This window comes from Choristoneura fumiferana, chromosome 6 (genome assembly GCF_025370935.1).
Source record: "Choristoneura fumiferana chromosome 6, NRCan_CFum_1, whole genome shotgun sequence".
In the NCBI taxonomy this organism is placed as follows: domain Eukaryota; kingdom Metazoa; phylum Arthropoda; class Insecta; order Lepidoptera; family Tortricidae; genus Choristoneura; species Choristoneura fumiferana.
In genome coordinates this window covers 2,850,291-2,873,419 of record NC_133477.1, presented here as the reverse complement: position 1 = coordinate 2,873,419, position 23,129 = coordinate 2,850,291, and the positions used below count along the sequence as shown (strand labels likewise).

General features: G+C 37.4%; 1 protein-coding gene across 1 annotated transcript in view; it reads right to left on the bottom strand.

Moving 5' to 3' along the window:
• Positions 1 to 23,027, bottom strand: part of zip (myosin heavy chain 10) — a gene marked incomplete at its 3' end in the record, with an annotated part of 62,644 nt that extends 39,617 nt beyond the window's left edge. The window contains 1 exon segment of the mRNA XM_074088851.1: positions 22,215 to 23,027. Coding sequence (XP_073944952.1) covers positions 22,215 to 22,559 — 345 coding nt within the window.
• Positions 23,028 to 23,129: the final 102 nt, after the last annotated feature.

The following is a 23,129-nucleotide window of genomic DNA, read 5'->3' as shown; positions in this document are numbered from 1 at the left end:
CCGTATAAATATCCAACAGTTCCTGTAACCCATTATTCGAATGCCACTAGCAACGGTACCACAACCGGTTCTGGTTCCATCTCAGTATATCTTGTTACTTATCACTAGGGACAACGTGAAACCACAATATTAGGAGTCAATAAAACAATTAAAACGACGAATCCAACAATAAATTAGGAAACGTGACCAAATTTTAAGGAAACATTCGTGATTTATATCGGAAAGACTCGGTTTATACTTTCAATGACTTAATAAGCGTTAGCTGACGTTTAAATAAAAATAATTAGATGTAAAAGGCAAAGTAATAACATCCAACTTACCGACCACTTACTTTATTTCAAACTACTGTACTGCTTAGATGAGGTTTACTATCGGATACTTACCTGAAAAAATAATAACAATGGAATTAGGCTAAGAATTATTTATCACTTTACCAAGTCAGCTTTCTGTCATGTCAGTTGGTATGGAAACTTAAACGCTATCCTTAAATTCTAATACATCACCAACTTCTTTGTTTTCGGCAGTAAAATCTAATTTTGAACCTCCTACGTCTGTCTAACCAAAATTAAAAGATCATCGTTGCCGATCTTTCGTTTCTATCCAGAAATTTTGAACCATCCTTTACAATGCATGGTGTTTCGTTTTATTTTTTTACACAAGAACATCGTAATCTCAAGCCACATTCCATGGATATTAAAACAAAGGCGGTATTTGATAACAATAACGCATAGGCATAGAGTGATAACGTATAGACAATAGATATAACCAACACGTCGCGTGCACAATGGATGAGAAGCTCACGTAATATCGCCGTGATGTCATCGCGTGAGACCAGAACGGCACACGGAATCGAAGTTATGAAGATCATGAGCCAAGTTTCGTTTACCATCACGATGATAGTGGCCAAGCATTTCCAATAAAACTTGAATTTGTTTCGGCAAAGTTAATATTATATTTTGAGAAAGAGATCTTACTAATTCTATAAATTAAGTTTTTAAGAGCGTGTTTGTACCTAACTCTTGGACGATACACCTATATAGGATATGTGGACTTTTTGATCCAATATTTACTCTCGCCGGATCGGGAAGTACGCATGTACAATCCCGAAATGTAAACCGCTAAGTCTAGACATGACCGTTGAGGTGGCCTTTGGGGTAGATAAGTTCTCGACTGGAGACCGCAGCAAGGCGCAGCGTAGGACGGCCACCAACGAGATGGACGAATGACCAGGTTAAAACTGCGGGTTCACCTGATGCCAGCCGCTTCCAACCGAAGCAACTGGAGGTCTATGGGGAAGGCCTATGTCCAACAGCGGACGTCCTATGGCTGATATGATGATGAAGGCAGAGTGATATGGACTGAAGACAGTGTTGTGGCGCGCCATTGAAGAAGTCTATGTCCAGCAGTGGACTGCTGTAGGCTGATGATGATGATAATCAGTTTTTATCGGTGTACTTATTGTATTTGCACAAATGCCCTGTGAGTTTTTATGAAGTGATATCACAGTGGCTATTAAATCGGCAAATACATATTTGGCCTCTAACCATATAGCCATAGTAATGAATGGTAATGACGATTGAACCTATTTAATGGACACCTATTACGATGAACACACCTACTGCTCCTGGCGACGTTATGAATCATAGAAATCGATCGATCGATTCTTTGCAAATTGACGTCCCCGATAACATACAATCCGTATGTATGCCTTTAGGCAACAACCATTTATTTGTTTAACTAACTGAACGGCAATCAGATAAGTAATTTGTTTACGTAAGTTTCGGTTCTACGCTTCGTTTGAGTCACGGTTCAAGTCAAATTGATACTTCGATGTTACACTATCCCATAATTGTAAAAAGTGTATTGCTTTACAATGTCAAGCGAATTGTTTCAGAAAGAGTTTTAAATACAAATTACAAGCAATCAAAACCTTTTAGAGGACCTATTACTAACAGCTTAGCAACAGAACAGTCGTTTCTGGGATATTGCATACGTTTTTATAATAAAATTCCAAATAATATTACCAATGAAACGGATACAAAATTTAGATCTATTGTCAAGAAGAAAGGCGTATTATAAAGTTAGTGATTATATCATAGACAGGGATATTTGGAAATAACTCCGATCCGCATTGGCGATCCCTTATCCCTTACTTCAAATAGCGAACCTATTGTGTTAAAAATAAAGTTGTGTTAAATACTTGTGATGTATAGTTATCAATATCTGGGCGACCGAGCTCCGCTCGGGCTAAAACTCGGTACCAAGCGTGTTCTCAGAGACAAGACCAAGCTAGATCGATTTTTCATCCCCGAAAACCCCTACATACCAAATTTCTATGATGGAGCGTTGGAGCCGTTTCCGAGATCCTCGAAATATATATATTTATATATATATACAAGAACTGCTCGTTTAAAGGTATAAGATTTAATATTATTGTAAATCTTTAAAAAATATATATATACCTCGTTGAGTTTCTTGCCGGATCATTCTCAACAGATGTTTTTCCGAAGCGGTGGTAGATTTTTTTTGACATTCATAAGTGCTTGTTGTAGCCTAAATTGAATAAACATATTTTGACTTTGAGCTTGTGTATTCGATTGCTTGTTTCTTTGAGATATTCATGGTACGCACAAGGTAAGCCGAAGGCAAAAGCTAAAAATGATAAAAACGGTACTGAATATTTCCAAAAATTTCCATATGCTATTCAGATAACTTGGATATTAAGTAAGATGAAACATCGATGCCAGTTCCAAATCATCATTAGCGATAAAAAACAAAAGGCGAAGAAACGGCATCGCTGGGCTGACCCTTGTGGCGACATTCTTGAAGAACTTTCATTAATTAAGCGATGGCATAAACCGGCGCCAAGTCGAGTACCGTTACGGGGATTACACGTCATCGCGGCGTGTCCTGTCCAGTGCAACCAGATGGCATTACAGTCGACCCACATCTCGAAGGTCCGAACTCGACTTATGCCATTTAAGGCACGGCAGGGTTACGCAAGCCGGGTGACTCTGTGCGAACTGGTGCCACCATGTGTAATTGTAATAAGATTAATCAGTAGTTTCTCCAGGTGTTGGACGAGTGTAACATAAAACTTGGAGAATGTACTAGTAATCCTTATACCTACTATACCTTTGGCTTCATCTGCACTTTTTTTCATCTGGTAAATTGGGGTCAAATCACGGGTTAGTTTTAAGTAAAGGAAAATAACCGTCGAAAGCTGAATAAATCCATACTAATATCATAAATTGGCATAATTTTTGGCACAAAGATAGGTATTGGAGAAAAGAGTGACATAGGCTACTTTCTATCCCAGAAAAATGCACAGTTCCCGAGGGAACAGCGCGCGATAACCGAATTCCACGCGGACGAAGCCGCGGGCAAAAGCTAGTTTCATATAAATCGATCAACGCGTCCATTTACATCATATAACTGACACCATAGCGGCAATTATGAACGTCGGAATGCAACACTCGAACTATGGCGCCGAACAAGTCCGTGTCAAGCTGTGACCAACACCAAAAAAACACACCTAAAGACCTCAATGAGCGTTGATTGCGTACCAAAGCCGTTTACAGTTAATCAATTCTATACCATCTTGTGCAGGTTACTCAATGTGTGGTAGGTAGAGTGTGGCATATGGCGAGTGGCTAAATGGCTAAAACGTCGCCTTATAAGGTACGGACATATGGCCGAAGCGTGAGTCGTGCTGACATGTCCTTTGTTGAGCTAGATGGTGAAGTTTAGACGTGCCGGATTGCCGTCGTATATGGAACGATGGGTTTCTTTTCAAGAATTAAAAACACGTCAGAAGACAAGACTTCAACTTAAATGTCAATAACAGCCAACATCCATTCACTGGGTCTACACTCACGCTACTTTTCCCGGTGCTAGTCCAATCTACAACCTATTGAAAGGATAACGAGAAAAAAAAGTTTCGTGCTCTCGATTTTGGCTCAGTCAATTGCACATGGGCGAATGGAATTTGGGCGTTGTTTAGCGATTTATACCTTACTCTACTCTCAAGTATTTTTCCTCTCTAATCTAAACTTCATGTTATCTAAATCGCGACAATGAGAACAAGACCCATAAAGGAGAAAAATGGCCGTGACCAAATTTTGAGGAATGATGACTGCTAACCAATGGACGACTTGACGTATACGGTTTCTTCATTATTCCCCATTCAATGTGCGTTGCTTCAGAATGATGGATCATCAACGTAATCTTTAGCGGACTTAACAAAGATTATTTGGCACAAGTTCCTGCAGAAAGACAATCGCAGCGGTGAAATTTCATAAATAACGCAGAGATTTTCGTCGCCGAGTTTTACTATGAGCAAGTCGCGGATGTTAGATAAATGTTTGCAAACACGATGTAAAATTAGATTAGCATGCGTTTAAAATAGCACTTAAATAATTCTGAGCTAAAAACATCTGAAACTACGCTGAGTTCATGCCAACTTCAATTTAAGATCAATGAATTCTTAACTGGTATAATAGTATTTTTGTTCCACGCTAAAAGTAATAACTTTAAATTAAAGTCTCTTAAATAAATCATCACGAAACAAAGGCGAAAACTGACTGTGCCAAAGCACTCTTCAATATTCAGTGGGGAGCCAATCGAGATGCGACTCTTGTTAGTCAACTATAAGATGGTTAATGCTATGCACGGTTATCATAATGGCTTCCAGGTCACGATACTGATGAGCATGTGCTTTGTTGAACCTCCCGCGTCGATGCATCATTCGCGTTGCGGACAAAACATTCGCAATAATGAAATGCTTATGTTAATGATGTTGACTCGTCGGGTTGAATGTGATGGCTATAATAAAATTATGAAGTTACGGCTATATTGTTATTACTATGCTGCTACTTGTGCCAGTTTCATTTGCACGAGAACGAACGGCCAGGACTGGACTAGGTTGTGATAGAATGGTATAAAAGTAACAAGCACTAGAACTAAATTCGATAAACCTAGCAAATGTACAGTCCGCGCGCTCGCTTTTCGGAATCGGGGGCTGAGGAAGCGGAGGGTTTGAACCGCGCCCCCCGAGGGATATTTGGAAATAATTCCAATCCGCATTGGCGATCCCTAAAAACGCTTAAAAACCGGCTAAGAGCGTGTCGGACACGCCCGAAATAGAGTTCCGTAGCCATTACGAAACAATTAAGTAATATTTTTCCAAGGATTTCGTATTTTGTACGGAATATTCCAAGTTTAAGTATATTTTATACCTTAGGCTGCTATTTACTCTTAAACTACTAAAAATTGTTGAATAATATTTTGCAAACAAATCACTGAATCGATTATTATTAGCAACCCCCTAATGGTTTTAAAAGATCTAACCAACTACAAGATTGGATGAGAAAAAAAAATCACCCCCACTTTACGTCTATGGGAGGTACTCTAAAAAAAATATATTTCTACCAGTTTGTCGGCATATTTTACATATATATTCGTGAAAAATTACAAATTCCCTGAGTAGGGCTTGCAATCCGGATAACCGGATATCCATATTATCCGGATATCCGCCCATTTTCAAATCCGGATAGGAAGCTCTTCATTATCCGGATAATTTGGATAATTCGAATATCTGATATTAAGCGCGCGCTCGCGCATTGTGAGAGGTTAGTGTAGTGTATGCATACACACAGATACATTTCTTTTTGTATTAGGAAGGTTTACATGCAATACTTATTAGTTTGGTTCATTCTTAACATCTTGTTTGGTAATGGTAGTGGCGATGATGAATTTTTGGTAAATGTGTTTTGTTAATATTATTATATTTTAAGTATTTTTTCAATCTTCAATATATTTTTTACCTTACATTACACACATCTGCTTTGATCACCTTTTTTCTTGATTCTATGTTAATAACATCGTCAGGTCGAATAAGAAGGTAGAAGAAGAGATCGCTTTTTAGCGATTAGACTCCTGTTTTCTTGTCTCCTACCCCACCTTTTATGTTCTAATTTCATTTTATAATGAATGTTTTTTGGTGTTCAATACAATAAGCTTTGTATTGTATTGTGTTATTTATTCTTATAATAGAGCAAGAGCCCGCAAGAGCCAGACCTTCGTTATAGTATCGTTATAATCCTTCGTTATAGTCCGACTACAGGACCAGAGCACGAAGCCTATTCCTTTGCAGCGGGGAGTCAGACAAGGAGATGTGATCTCTCCGAAACTGTTCACCGCTGGATTGGAAGATGATTTTAAGGTTCTGGACTGGAAAGGACGAGGCATGAACAATAATGGGGAGTACTTCACTCACCTTCGATTCGCCGACGATATTGTAGTCATGGCTGAGACTATGGAGGACCTCAGTGCTATGCTCACTGACCTCAGCAGAGTTATTTCCGACCGAGTTAGCTTAAAAATAAACATGGACAAGACGAAAGTCATGTCTAATGTTGTGCCAGCTCCCGTAATAGTCGGAGGCTCTGCGCTCGAAGTTGTTGACGACTATGTATACCATCCAGTTATATGGACAAACGATCCAGTTAGGTAGGTCTAACTTCGAGAAAGAGATCACTCATCGAATCCGACTCGGCTGGGCAGCATTCGGGAAGCTTTGCAGTGTCTTTTCGGCCAACTTACCGCAGTGTTTGAAGTCAAAAGTCTTTGACCAGTGTGTGTTGCCAGTGATGACATGCGGATCTGAGACGTGGGCGCCAACGATGGGCCTCATTAGGAAGCTCAAAGTCACTCAAAGGGCTATGGAGAGGTCTATGCTCGGGGTTTCTCTACGGTATAGAGTCAGAAATGATGATATCCGCAGTAGAACTAAGGTTACCGAAATAGCCCGAAGAATTGCGAAACTGAAGTGGCAGTGAGCGTGCTCGCAGGACTGATGGCCAGTGGGGTTAGAAGGTTCTCGAATGTCGTCCGCGGAGCGGGAGACGAGCCGTCGGTAGGCCTCCAATAAGATGGAGCGACGACCTGGTTAAGATCGCTGAATTGCGTTGGATGCGGAAAGCACAAGACTGGTCTGAGTGGAGAGCCTTGGGCGAGGCCTAAGTCCAGCAGTGGACGTCTTTCGGCTGACATGATGAATCGAATCTACTCTCGATTCTGAGTATTTCTGAGCAAAGTGCTAACCGGTTTTCAGTTACATTAAAAATTAACACCTCGCATTAAAAAAAACTTTCAGCCTTAAAAATATAACGAAGGTCTGGCTGTCGTGGGCTCTTGGTCCGTAAGGCAAAATAACAACAAGCAGGAGACAGAGAAGTTATAAAGTGTTTTTAAGTTATTTCACTCATTAAAGTGACAAAATAATGATTTTTACGTGCGTATAAGACAATCAGTGATTAAGTTAATTAACACGATTCGTCTGATGAAACAAATTTAAAATTGTTTTAAGCGTTTTTTTAAATATTTGGATAATTATTCAAATTATTCAAAATAACCGGATATCCGGATACTGAGATTTCAAATATCCGAAATATCCGGATAATAAAAAGTTACCGGATAGTGCAAGCCCTATCCCTGAGCAAAGCCGCGGACGGACAGACAGACAGACAGACAGACAAACATGGCGAAACTATAATGATCTACTTATAGACATCATTTAATATTATTGTAAATCTGTTTAAAAATATATTTATACCTCGTTGTGTTGCTTGCCGGATTCTTCTCAACAGAGGGTTTTCCGAACCGGTGGTAGATATTTTTTACCCGACTGCCCGAAGGAGGGTTATGTTTTTGACATTCATAAGTGCTTGTTATAGCCTAAATTAAATAAAGATATTTTGACCATTAACGATATGAGTGTTAACTAGTTAGTCAGATTGTCGGAGCTCGCGCGTACTGTAATTTACTTTGACTGACATGACACGTATCTCAGCAGCTTAAATTGGAACGGATTTTCGCAACAGCATCAGCGAATGTTTTATAAAATCGAATGCCTTATCGGGCCGTCGATTATTAGTAATGGCATATTGGTTTTATCCGACGTCATATAAATAACAGCACAATCGAACTCCGCCGTCATCGTATAAGGCAACGTCTAAATAGCACGTCGTTTGCAATTTGTTAATGCCGATCTGATTGTGCAATGGCATGGTTATTCTTTAATACGACTCCCAACATAGTAGTGTAGTGGTATTGCCAATGTTTTGAGATATATGCTGCAAATGTTTTGGTTGCAGCTTTACGCACAATCGAATGGTTTCCGAAATCTATCTTGATAAACTCCTTAAAAAGTAAATAAGAATAGTTTACTCATAGGGGCCGATTTTAAATCATACCCGTAAAAATGCTATTCGAAACTAGCAAAAGTGTGAACGATACGATATAAGATTAACACTTGAATGAAATTTGAATTTGAACTTGATTGAAATTTCAGCACTATCGATGTTATTTTCGCAGATGTGATTTAAAAAATCGGCTCACGTGATTAGATTCTGCGTCGAAACAATAACACATCATTTGATATAAATTAATATTTCACAGTGATTTAAAAATCAATGTTAACATAGCCAGAGGATGGTTTCAAATTAACTCATTGTTTGTCTGGCAGTAGGCGAGTCAGTTCGCGATTAAACATTACTATACGTAGGTACAACCTTAGGAAAGGATTATCTACAACAGCAATTTCAGAATAAACTTATTACATGTGACAGCATTCGACTATGAGGGATCATTTTGTCGTCTCAACGGTAAACTTCATTCACCAGAAATTTCTTCATCATAAATTAATCAGCATAGTAAATAGACCATTTAAACATAATGCTTGGAACATATCAACGACGTGACTGCTCCAGAAATAGACGTCGCACATACGTATGTTACAGAACATCCTAGTACAAGCCGACACGTGCAAAAACTTTGCTATTCACAATATAGCCTTTAAATATAAAGACAGAAGAATCTTATCATGGCGTTATGTGGCGTTATGTTACGCCTAGTGTACATGCAGATATCGTATCTTGAAATATGCTCCGCGTACAACAGTTTCATTCATATTTAGATTTATAAGCGTCAGTGAGATCGTGGATGTGGATCACGTTTGTGGATGTTGAGCACAACGTAGAATTGAAATATTGAGCAAGCCGTAATTGCTCGGAATACGAATAGGAGCAAATTGGACTGGAATTCAGAAAGAGGAAATTTTTAATATAATCGTGCTCAATATGTTATGTGTTGGTGTTCAATAAAAAGTTATTGTATTGTAGTGTATTGTTTAGGTATGTAATAAACGCAGCAGGGATGCCTAGCATAAAAATCTTGCTCTTTCTTTTAAGTAACATTTCGACGAGTGCAGAATTTTGCTAAGGAAACTTAGGCTATGTAATTGTTTTCGCACCTTGCAACTTTCGTGAAAGAAAAATGAAGTCACACATTTACTGACTCGCCTCTGACGTTTAGAAAAAGATCATTACATCACCGCCCGCTCTGGAAACGTGATTACCGCTCTAAATTTACAAGCAATCATTTACAAACAACGCGCATTTGAAACTATTTACGCTTTACAATATAAACGGGTATTAGCTGAACTACCTTACTGTGACTTGAGTCCTAACATTGCAGGTGTAGGATACTTTTCTCTTTCTAGTGGTCAGTGTTGAGAAGTTTGCGCCAGAATTGAACGAGCTTCTATCTGCAATGCGGATAGAGTAACCGTTTACGAAAAAGTTACTGCGAAATGTAGATTTGGCATCAACTTTGCTGACTTTAGATTTAAGAGCTTTTATGCTGTCGCAACAGATTTCCAGATTGAATCGTGATTCGTGAGAGGGATATAAACATAAGTTAACTTAAGCGTCATCAATCCAGTAAAAAAAACAATTATATAGAAAGCAGTAACTCTCAGATCAGAGTTTACTTTCAACCTTAGACGCAAAAAGGCGTGTTATAAGTTTGACTGGTTGACGCCAATGTGTCTGTCCGTGGCATCGTAGCTCACAAACGTAGGTATGGGCCGATTTTGATGCGTTTTTTTTTACATTCGCTATGTTTCATTAAAGTCGGTTCAGTAATTTTTAAGATTGAACTTTAAAAAGACTATTTCTCAAAAAGTTTTCCTTTTTCAGTTGTCCACTTATTAAAGAAAATATATATTTAAATATATACAAAATCTTGTGGTAAAGGTGATAAACAGTCAGATAATATTTGTTGTTGAATCCAATAGAAAGTTTCGATGTAGTTACAAAATTACGATTTTTTCCTCACGAGATTGTTCGTAACGTTTTCCTGACGTTAAGAAATTTTGGATGTTTAATGCAGTTTATGTTTTAGGATCTTGTTCTTAGAGTTAATAATTTCTTGTCAATTTAACGACGGGACAACTTTTGAGAAATACTCAAAGAACTGTATTTGGAACAGCTTGATGTCAGCAGCTATATATATGTTAATATTCGTTTCCCTTGAAGCTCCCCGACATCATGACCTGTACAAGAAATACCAGCAAAGCATTAGCGATGTAATTCAGGTGCCAAAAGAAATATTCCTGCGTCCATCACACGTCAACACGATGAGGTAAGCCAGGCCATACTTTATCAGCCCCGACGAACCAGTACACTACACATTTCAATTTGTCGTTAGTCAACATTTGCGTAGCTACATAACTTGAAACATATGGGATTGAAGTACTCTTTCTGTGAAATACCTTAAATTCGTCATCGATCGTTATTGCGTGAGTATCGGTTTAATAAATGCCTAAATTTTATACGAGCTGTCTGTCTTCACATAAAATACGTTACATTGAGTAATATTCCGTTTCCTGGTGTTGTAGTTCGGGATTAGGAGTTCAATTAGTAAATATACATTTAATACCTTTAAACGAGCAATTCTTGTATATTTTTAAAATCAGAATCTCGGAAACAGCTCCAAAGATATCGATGAAATTTGGTATGTAGCGGTTTTCGGGGATAACAAATCAATCTACCCTGGTCTTATCTCTGAGAAAACGCTTATTATCGAGTTTCTTCGAGCTTATTATTGAGTTCGCCCAGGTACTATTGTATAAAATAAGGAATAAGTGATTTGATTTCTGTTTACAAACATAGCTTACATCGCAGCGCAGGTAATTCAAGTTTTATTTACAACGATAAGTCAAAATAATTAGAATCCATATTTAGGCCGGTCACAGACCTACCGGTTTCTATTCATTTCTGAAACCGGAAGGGTAAAATGTACCTAATACAAAATGTAAAAAAATGTTTTCATGAACCAATAGCAACGCTTCATTTACCTATCCTCGCACAGCACATCTCTAGTGGAAACAGCTGAGTGAAAAACACATTCCTCGGAACACATTCTCGCATATTTCTGGTGTAAACACAGTCTAACTATAGTGCAACCTGCAATTTTTTGTTATGCGCAGCGCGTCTCCCCTTCAGGAACCCTTTTGATTTACAAGCACATTGCACCACAAATAATTTGTCTGCGACGTCTGAAACTTCAAGCGTAGTCTGCACCCTAGGTCCCCCGTCCCCCTTGATTAGTCTGCATTGGGGAGATCAGTTTGGACAACTTGTCGAGTCGACTCTTCGTACCTATATTAGAAAGAGGCACTCGACGTTAACTTCATGCAACTACATAGTTTGCAATATTATACTAATAGGTAGTAGCTTTTGCCCACGATTTTCGTCTGCGAAGAATTCGTTTATCGCTATCCCGCGAAAAATTATCCTATATTCTTCCCAGAGTATTAAACTACATATCTGCATACTAAATATCGTCTAAACTGGTTCTGTCTAAATTTGTAAGTATATTGTGTATGTTTATTACTCTTTCATACTAAATGGCTGGAAGAATTTTGAAGAAATTTGGTATGGAAGTTGCTGATAAAAATTAACTCCTGGATACATACTGTATTCATCGTGTCCGTTTAAATTTATGAATGACTAAGAACGTAAACAAGTAAAAAATAGTTTTATCAGATTATGCCCAAAGCCTATGACTGCAATCTATAATGTGTTCCTATCGGATTAAATGTATTTAGATACACATGCAAATAAGGACGTGAGCAACGACTTTTAAACTGGGGCTTGAGTAAACAATCGATTAAGAATAATTCTTGCTCCTTGATATCGAGTGCTTGGCAATGCCAACTATATTCAAAGTCGTAAGCATCAGCTGTGCTCAGAGACCTGGCCGGAGGGTGTAAATAGTTGCACTTTTTTAAAATATTACATTTGTAATTTTTTATTAATAAACAAATTAAATAAATGGAGCTCAAAAGTGACTGGCAGAAAATAAATAGCTTTACAAATCTTACACTGAGTTTTGCCTTCTAATAGAGCCATCGCGCAGCAGCGAGGCGACTGGTGAAGCGATCGCTTCTATTTTAGACGCCCCACGCGCTGATTTGTCAGGCCCATTGTTTTTGTTTCATGGATTAGTTCCGTAAACGCTTTATATTGAAATATGACAGCGTGTTTTTTACCAACGCCATTTGTTCTGCATGTAATGAGTGACTTACGATCGTAAAACACACTTCTCCGAATGATAAGTATAATAATATAGATAGTATAAGAATAGTGGTTTGTTTCCCAGAGTTTTCTTCAAAATTCCGCATTAGATTTGTAATGAAGTTCGAGAAAGAGCAAATTTCCGGAAAGTGCAATTTGAGAATAACTTCAGACATCGACAAAATTTACGTTATTGAAAAGTGGTTTTTGGAGTAGAGTTGACTACATATTTGGGAAATCATACAATTATTTGGGAAAGAACAATTATTCTTATTGGGAAGTGTACGTTTTGGTAGTATTGCTTTGGAGAAAAGTTCACATTTCGAGAAAGTGTATTCTAATTACAATCCTATGCCTGACAAATTACTCTATGACATTATCAGACGTCGATGTACTAAGTGGCTCAATCGATTGTCAAAAAAAAAAACAGTTTTTCGTAGTAAAAAAAGCTGCAGAAGTATTTACCGTATAATAAAACTAAGCAGATGGCCATGTTAGCACTTTGTTTATGATTGTACAGCTTAATACGTGATTCATTCGATGTTATTGGCACTAAACGTGACTTACGATGGATACCAAACAGAACGTGTAAATTTTAACCTTTGAAACTTGGCAGCGTTTTACTAACAAAGCCTATTCAGTTTTTTTCAAGTCTGCCATTATTCTCTAACTACGTACCTACGTACGTCAATAAGCTGAAGAATAGGATCGGGATTTAGAAGTTGGGATGGAGTCTCGCTCGGGTATATGGAAAGGACTATCATGCAAAGACTGGCACAAGTACCAGGGCGTTATAATATCAGTGGAGGTTAAACGCACGTAGCGTATATTCGCGTGGGCCGCATCCCCGCTCTCTCCCCGCTGGGGTCAATGACTGCCGGGCCGTTTCGGCCGGGCGCGGGTGGTGCGGCGGCGCGCCTCACCTTGACATTCATCTCAAGCACAACGCTTTGCCCAAACGTTTGAATTAACCCGGCCAACTTTTGAACAGCACTCGACGTTCAGCCCTCAGCGGCAATCAGACGCCCACTCGAAACAGCCGGTTGATCAGAGTTCACACATCAAAGGTCCGTGTAGACGAAACACGTCTGCCTCGCTGTTTATGCTCCCCTAGTACAAGAGGTTCGTATTGATGAAGAAATTGAAATTAAAACTGATCTTTGTGGTTTTTGTTAAGGCAAGGTTGAATGGATTTTACTTTAGTTGGTTCAATCAGTGATACTATTAAGTTCCATGCATACAATAAACATCCATCCCATCCATCCCAGCCTATATACGTCCCACTGCTGGGCACAGGCCTCCTCTCAGAACAAGAGGGCTTGGGCCATGCAACAATATACATCGTTAAAGTATAACTAGTTTATTAAAGACGCCAATTATCCAACCTTCCTTTTAATAATATTCTATTATATTATAATAGTGAAATATTTTGAGGTGATGATCTCGCAGAATGCCGACAATATTTGTCAAGCAAACAATTATCATGATTAAATTCCAAAGGAAATATTTATTGCGTCAACAGAATTATTTGTATTGTAACATGTTGCATAGTTTATCAGCACGTTACCAAAATGAAAACGAAGCCAAGTCTTTCCTGTGTGCAATTTGGGAAGCATAATTGTTGAACTTCCGCATTTGTGAAAATCCGAAGTCTTGATACTTTCGTTGTGCCGTTCCGCATGCCCGTTTATCTGCGGCTTAGTTGCTGCTACTCTTCGTAGGTACAGTCACGTCTAAAAGTATGTATACACAAAAAAAATTGAAAAAATATGTAGCCACACATTTTCATCATAAATATGTATCTATTACTGACACCAAAAATTGTATTCATTAAACTGTTTCAGTATTATGTAATCACAAAATGCTTCAGAAAGTTGCATACTTAAATAAATTCCATTTAAATGTATCCACCTCGTAGGCAAAAATAAGTATACATGAATGGGTTCCATATACATATAACCATATCAATTTGGCAAATATTTGTATACGCCGTTTGATTCATAAATATGTATCCAGACTGCAACAACAAACCTTGTCTGACTGGCATAGAATCGTAAGTTGTATATTTAACTGATTTGACAATTCACGAAAACAGTGCGGACTTGTCACTGCATACGTCTATCTCACGATTATTCTATGACGCACTTGACAGTCCTTAGATTGAATTGACTTGTAAATATTGAGTATTTCAGTTTAGGGTCATTCTCAGAAAGGTGCACTAAGCATTTTTTTGTTTTTATTTTAATTATATTGTTAATTGTTAGTGGTAGAGCCGCACTGTAGCCAGTTCATGGTTTGCAAGATAGAAAACACTACCTATTTGTAACTTCAGATAGGTTATATATTATAAAAGAAAGTCACTGGCTTCATGGAAGAACTTCATTTTAAAATCAATTACTTACATATACTTATACTGTCAAGTGCAAGATCGCCATTCTGTCATCGTCATTCAGAAGCTGTCTTCTATAATTAAAATTACAATGATTAAAAGATTGCAAATTATAGATGCTTCAGTGGATCTGTCCTCAGTGGATGACCCGAACAACTTGATCGCTTTGGCTTAGTCGATATTAATGACCACTCTGGACGTTTCCAAGTATTTGGTGATCTTGATGGTGTATAAAAAATTAAATATATCCATACCAAAATTTCATCCAGCTCACTCCAGTCAGTTCATCCCCCATTTTCTCCCCTTAAGGGTTGCTTTTGGAGATAAAAACTAAGTACCCTATGTTCAGCTCCTTGACAGTCGAAACCAGTCGGTTTCGACGTGATACCGGAACAGACAGAGTTACTTTCAATTCATCACTCCATAGTATAAAACAAGTCGCTTATTTTGTCTGTACGCTTAGATCTTTCAAAACTACGCAACGGATTTTGATGCGGTTTTCACAAATAAATAGTGTGATTCACGGTGTCTATGTATACCGTAACCGTGTTGTGCCGGAACGGGTCACCAGTATATAATATTATTTTAATGGAGTATGGATTCGTAGTATGTATGTCCCTGCCCGCATGCAGGTTACGAAAGAGACAGACATGTAATCTTAACAAAACAGTAATTCTTCAAAACGAATCAAAATATCAAATCGTGTTTACATATTTATGAATCAAACGGCGTATACAAATATTTGCCAAATTGGTGTGGTTATATGTATATGGAACCCATTCATGTATACTTATTTTTGCCTACGAGGTGGATACATTTAAATGGAATTTATTTAAGTATGCAACTTTCTGAAGCATTTTGTGATTACATAATACTGAAAAAGTTTAATGAATACAATTTTTTGGTGTCAGTAATAGATAAATATTTTTGATACAATGTATGACTACATATTTATGCAACCTTGTTTTTGTATACATATTTTTAGACGTGACTGTACTAAGAAAAACTGTAATTTTGCATGGGTGTATGTTACATAATAAATAATCATCAGGCTAATAGTGTTAGAATGAAATTTCGAAAGAAAAAATTGTAGGCTATCTCTTCTTTACCCCAGTAAAATGCGGCTATATTTTTTTTTTCATCTACCTGTGGGTGTGCGTGTATTGATTGGTGTTTTTGTATGCAGATTTGCGAAGACCATATTTCGATTCAGGAAATGGATATGGATATGTTTGTTAGACTAACAGTTAGAGTCAAATTTTACGGCAATATTTATCGAAATGAAAAGGATAACTATGACAGCTACGTGGGTTGGTTGGTATGTACTTTTGTATCTGTCGCATACCGACGCATATAAGTACGGAACCCTGATGTGCGTGGCCTGAATCACACCTGTCTGGTTTCTGTTATAAGTTAATGTTTATGTAATAGTGAATAACAATTACCAGGAAATATTGATGAAGGGAAAATTCGCTGTTCACACATGAAGCATGGCCGACATGATCTCATTGTTACAGAGTTGACACTTCCAAGAGCACTTCACCACAATAAAATTTAACTTAATATTTCTTCAAGACTATTTATTTACCCCTGTTTCAAAGTTACAACATCTACTTACTTTATGTTTACTTAACCTAGATAAATAAGACAACCTTTAAATGGGTTATATATAGGTTACCAAATGTAGCCATAATTTAATTTGGATGTTTGAGATGGCATTCGTATCGATGCTTATACTTCCTTACTAATATTATAAACTAGCCTGTTACCCGCGACTCCGTCTGCGTAGACTTCTTTTATCACTATCCCGGGGGAACTATGCAATTTTTCGGGATAAAAAATTTCCTATGTCCTTCCCCAGGACTCAAACTATTTGTATACCGAATTTCATCTAAATCGGTTCAGCGGTTGAAACATGATGAGGTAACAAACAAACAAACAGACTAACAAACTTTCAGATTTATAATATTAGTGGGATATATATATAGTAGTATGAGAAATTAATTCTGTCTGTTTGTCTGTCTGTCTGTTACATTTTCTTGATTTGGTATGGAGATAGTTTGAGATCCTGGGCAAAACATATACCTAGGATAGTTTTATCCCGGAAAGTTGCATAGTTCCCGTGAGCACGTGATAAACGAATTCTTCGCAAATGGTGGGCAAAAGCTAGTAATGAATAAATGTTGAACTAAATGATTGAGAAGTGGAATACACAATGAGAAGATTGCTTCAAAATGCTCCCTAATGGTTCTGCAAGTGGCTGAGATGCCTTATTTAATAAATAAAGAGAACCAGACTGACACCAACCATTTTCCTGGACCAGGATTGTCCATAAGCGTCGACCATCAATCAATGTTCGCGAATTTAATGGTGCGTGAAATCCTTAAATTTAAATAACAATGGTACCCCATACCATTGTGGCATGGAGACCCAAAAAGAGCACATGCACTTGTAACTTTCGAGGGACATACGACTTTTTAGTTTAATTCACTTTTGTTGCGTGCTGTGATGCTGGCGCGATCGATTGTTCTGATAAACACGTTTATATTGACCGCACACGGTTATGTAAGTCTGGTACAAAAATTAAACGACGTAGCTATGGTTTCATAGTTTTAAAAGTTTTTCGTAGCACATACAGTGCCGTTATAGTAGATTGTTGCACCAAGCAGAAGTGTTATTTATTACTGTACCGAGTGCCGATTTGGAGCCCGAGCGTTAGCAGAGGACGATAGCGAGCACGAGGACAATATAAATGACATAATGCGAGGTGCATAATCTGCTTTTCTTTGAACTATAACAGGAATAGTTAACGAAAAAAAAAATCATGCTAAACAATTAATAGGAAAGAAATGTCACTAGCACTCGATGATTCCATTTTTGTAAGTTTACATTCGCACTCTCAAAAAATGTCCACGGAAAATTCGCAAGGTTCCCGCCAATTTTTTTTTTTAATTTCTTACTTTTTTGGCAGAGTTAGTGTACCTATATAGCAGATATTTTTACCCGCTCCAATTTCGGATGGGCGCCAGGTTGGCCAACCTAACACTAGATTTTTTACACTATGCAGGCTGATTTTATAGCAAAAATGCTTGTGTTACCTCTTTGGTCGTGCAATTAAAAAAAAATCAAAACAAATGCAATAAAGGATTTTCATACATTTTTTCTGCTCTGGAGCAGAAAAGTCCCGCTTTGTGCTGGGTATTTAGTGCGGTTATGATGAAATTAAAGCATAGTTGGAAAAAAATAGTCTAATACGCCCGGTAACTCCGCCATTGAAAAATTTGTGGCCCTGCCCCCCTCTGGGAGTTGTATGCTTTACAATTATGTATCTCGTCAACTTTTGAAAAAACCCCGCAAGTTTGTATGACAAAACGAGCGCGGGGGATCCGACCAAAAGAAATGTGACTACCTTCCCCCCTTTTTCAAAAAACTGGGTATGTTGATGTTTGTGCCCTGGGTACCGCTGGCACCGACCTAGTTATGGCATTGAGCATGTACCGCCATTTATGTGGGCTAGCACTGTCATTAGCAAAAATACAGTGTTAGGAAATTGCATAAAGTTCAGCTAATGAAGGTATTTTTTGGGCATACAGCAAATCAAAACAATAGTCGTGGACATGACAAATGCATTGATGGCCTTATTATAAAAAGTATCAAGATAATTCAAGTCTCGAAACCGATAAGATGAGTGCCATGAGATAAGAAGCTAAAAATGCTCATGTACGAAGCACAATATAGTACAGATAGAAAGGTACAGTATAGCTAAAATCAATTGTTACCATGATACAATAAGTACTATTTATTTTTAATACCTTTTTTTTTAATACTTATATCTCATGACATGATAAAAAAATGTAGGAGAGAGAAAGCAAGTAGGAGGGTCAACTGTATCTACCCTCACTGTCATTGACATCAAAAGACAAAGAGGCTAAGGTAATAAGGCTGTCCTTTTAGTGATAGGTGGGCTTGATTTTTAAAGTAATTTATAAATAACAAACCAAGAATTCAACCAAAGCAAGCTAGTCCTACAAATTTGTTGAACAAGAAGTACAAAATCTGCTTTAAATCTTGCAAGCATCAACCTAAAAAAATTTTAACAAAAAATGGAACCAACTTCAAAAATATCATTTATATATTTTTTTCATAGTTTTTAGTGATTTGTAGCCAAAGTGCATCTCACAACAATTCCATTAAGTTCATACATAGCATAGTTATATCATTTTATAACAGAGTACCGGTACCTACGGTCTTCTTTATCAGGGTCCAGTTCACCAAATCATACTTTCTGAATGTAAATACTTGACTTGATGTTAGAAATGCCAAAATCGCTATAAAAATTCGAGGGTTGCCCTGGATTTCTCTAAGATCCCATCATCAGATCCTGACTTGGTGTTAATGGGACCACCTCGGAAGTATGTCCTTCAGAACTAAAAAGAATTTTGAAATTCGGCCCACAATTGGTAGAGTATCGCGTGAAAAAAAAAACACTCAAATTGAGAACCTCCTCCTTTTTTGAAGTCGGTTAATAAAAGTGAATGGAGAAACATGATTGAGAAGTAAAATAGGGAAACTCATCTCAAATTATAACTAAACATTTCTCTTTTTTTTCTTTTTTTTTCAGATATTCCATAGGAGAAAAAAAAACATTGCCTGCCTCGTCACCTTAAAAATTATAATATCTTATGGGATAAAGAGCATAAGAAATACACCTGTTATTTTTATGTATAACACTGATTTATGTTACCATGATGAAAATCAAAAAAAATATGGACCTTGTCTGAGTACCAGATAATATCAACTTACACATTACAAGCAAACATATTTTATTGCTTGCATCACAGAGTGCAATAGTAAACATAGAACATAGATACCTATTAACCTACCAAACAATAAGTAATTATGTAGATGTGCACATACTTGCAGATAAAAATGTACATAATAATTGCAACTTTACAATTTGTTTTAAGTTTAAGTAAGTGGTGAAGTAGAGAAATATTCTCAGTGGCACAAAATTATGTAATTAGAGGGCAAATTTTTTTGCTGCTTAGTATAGTTATAGTATATATGGACAGAAAACACAATTAGATCAACATAGACCAGGTGAACACCAGCATTTATTCAAATTGCTATTTATAATGTTGATGAATCATGTCAGTTTTATATGGAGTAGATTATCAGTTGTGACAAATTATCAGCTGAAATTACGAGAAAGGTGATAAACTTAATTTTGTTGTGTGATAAATAGTTATTCATTTGAGGTATTAATAAGGAAAAACTAAATGTAAACATGGCATTGATTCTGAAATGATTGTGATCCAAAAAAATATATAGATTTTTTTTTGGTTCAAGTCAGTTTATTCTGAACATTGGGTTTATTTATTTATTCAACTAGCTTTTGCCCGTGGAATTTGGTTATTACATGCTGTTCTCTTTAGAACTGTGCATTTTTCCGGGATAAAAAGTAGCCTATTTCACTCTCTGGCCCATAAACTATCTCTATGCTAAAAATAGCGTTGATCCGTCACTCCGTTTCGACGTGAAAGACGGACAAACATACAAACACGCAAACACACACTTTCGCATTTATAATATTAGTATGGATTAATTGGGTACCTTAGGTTTTCTGGGATGACCCATATTTAATTTTTTATCGATAGTAGACTTATAATGAAGCTCACTCTCCTGTAGATAGATTTTTATTTTCACTTGCCATTTTTTTGTAAAAATAAATTGACTTTATTTCGGCAAACCACACGTTTCGTGGGATTAATAGGTTTTGTGCCTTGGTCTGTTTGATTTAAAAAAAAGAGGTTCTATTGACAGCTGTCAGTTGTCAAATGTCGCCGTACAACGACACAAACATACACACACACATACACACATGTATTTCTTATAGTTGTATTTTAGCATAGTTTGTTTTTTATTAATTTTGTGTAAATTCTGTATTTGTAGAAGTCTAGAAATCTGTTTACCCAACAACAGTAAAATATTATGCCAGGCTGTTAAAACAATATCGACAGTTGAAAGGCTAATTCATCAAAGCAACATTTTTGAGAAAATTTTGATACAGCTCAAATGACAAAAATTCACTGATTCCGAAAATGTACAATTCAAAAAATGAGGCTAGATGAATTAGCCTTTCAACCGTTGTCTATATGTTACATAGCCTATGAATGGTCACATGTTATTTTGAAAGGTGGCCTGCCCAGCAGTGACCCATTATAGGCTGAAGATTATGCATAGTCCATGAATCAGTTACATTCGTAGCCCTAAAGTGTATGTTAATCTTACTTTACATCTTCAAGGACCAACTTAAAACGCTTTAGACATGTTGTAATAAAAAAGTATGGGCATGACTTCACTGTTTGAAGAATGAATCATCCTAACCTACAAGTTTTTAAAATTCTCATTAGAACTAATGGTGTCTGTGAATGAGTTTATCTTTAAAATGACAAAATGACATCTTAAGACCAGTTTTTGATGATATTCTAAAATTTAAGTACTTTTCAACGGAGAATTCAAGGATAAGCTAGAAAACCATCACCTCAAATTTTGTGTGGGTTAAAGTAAAAGTACAGCTGTCTCAATGTTGGAATGGGACAACGGTCCTTTGGTGGTGGGAAGGGGGGTTGGGGGTAGGGCTAGCTAACAATTTGAGCAAATTATATGAGATTGTTTTTTTCACATTTTCTGTGTTGTGGTTATTACAAAGTAGTAGTAAAGTAACACATGGGCAGGTTACAAGCTTGGTTAGAATATAGAAATTTTAGTTTAGCATACATTTTTTTTTCAAGGATGTATTAATAAAATGTTGGTGGCAATGACCAGTCATATTAAGTGTTACCACGGAAAATGCTCCAACAGCAATATTATCTATTTATATGTTCATTTTCCTCCCATTGACCACAGTTGACCTACAAGTTATGGTTATAAACATCCTTCCTTGTAATGACCATAATATATTACTCTCAATTCTAATAACTATGAAGATCCAGGTGCCAATCGTAAGCTAAGCATACCAATATAATTTTTCTTAAAACAAAGACCATTTTTAGGGTGTGTAAAGAGGGATTTGAACCCACATTTTCTTGCTAAAATCCCCAAGTGCTCTACCAACTGCACCACAGGTACCAATCTAGTTTGTAGGGTTTACCTTCAACAAATATATCACGGAGAACCTCGTCGTAAAATAGAAAGTATAGCTTATCAAGATCTAAATCATTAATGAATCACAAACCATTAGAATGACCGCAATGACAAATACTTACCTTGGTGTTGTCTATTTGTACTTAATACTATTGTTGTTGTGTTGTAAATAAATGTATTTTCTTTCTTTACAATGGATTGTTTGTATGGAAATTATTAAAAGACTAATTGGTTTAAGGAAATTCAGGAGTACTCACATAAATAAGACCAGAATAATATCTATCCTTGATGTTGTGCAGCACGGAGGCCTCGTTCAGACAGGTCAGCTCCGCCATGTCCTCCACCTTATCAAACTTGGGCGGGTTCATCTTCTGTATATCATCTATCTGGACCAGCATGCGTTTCCCGGACTCCGCGATTTCGACCTCGACTTCGTCTCCTCGCTCTCCCTTGATCCCCGCCGCCACGAACCCTTGGCTCTCGTGGGGCACCCATACCAAACGCTTCTGCGTCCATTCCGCCTGAGTCGCCGGGTCGTTAAAACTATTGCGATCCACCGACAGATACCGCAACTCCGGGTCGTTTCTGTCCATGTCTACCATCGCGACTGATCACGCCGCGTCGCGACTTACGATAACCTAACGCCGGCACTGGAAACCACATTAAACGGTCGCGCCGACCGACACTGCACCTCACAACACTTATTAAAATGCACCCGCGTTCCGAGACCGCGCGAGGCGCCGACACAAAATGAAGACTGACTGACAGACTGGCGAGCCGAGCCGCCGACGGTTGCGGTAGGAGGGATGAACCGGTCGACGCCCGAATTAACGTTGAGTTTGTTCGTTTAAGATTATCGTTTTAAGTCTTAACAGTAAACTAATTCGTATACTTATTTCATTATTTTACTAATGCCGCACATCGTTGGAGACGCGAATCACTGAGTAAATGTTTTTTAACAGGTAAATAGCAATTTTAGAACGCAGAAACCTTGCCGATTTGGTTTTTGTCGTTGAAATTTGTTTTATATTACAGAACCTAAGATAGAACCGTTGAAATTCACAGTCTTTGATTGGCTTTTTTAAACTGAATTGTCACTCTTATACTTTATAAGCCAATGAGTCGAATGAAACAAGATTAGTAGTCTATGGAACTTGCCATGAAATAAACTA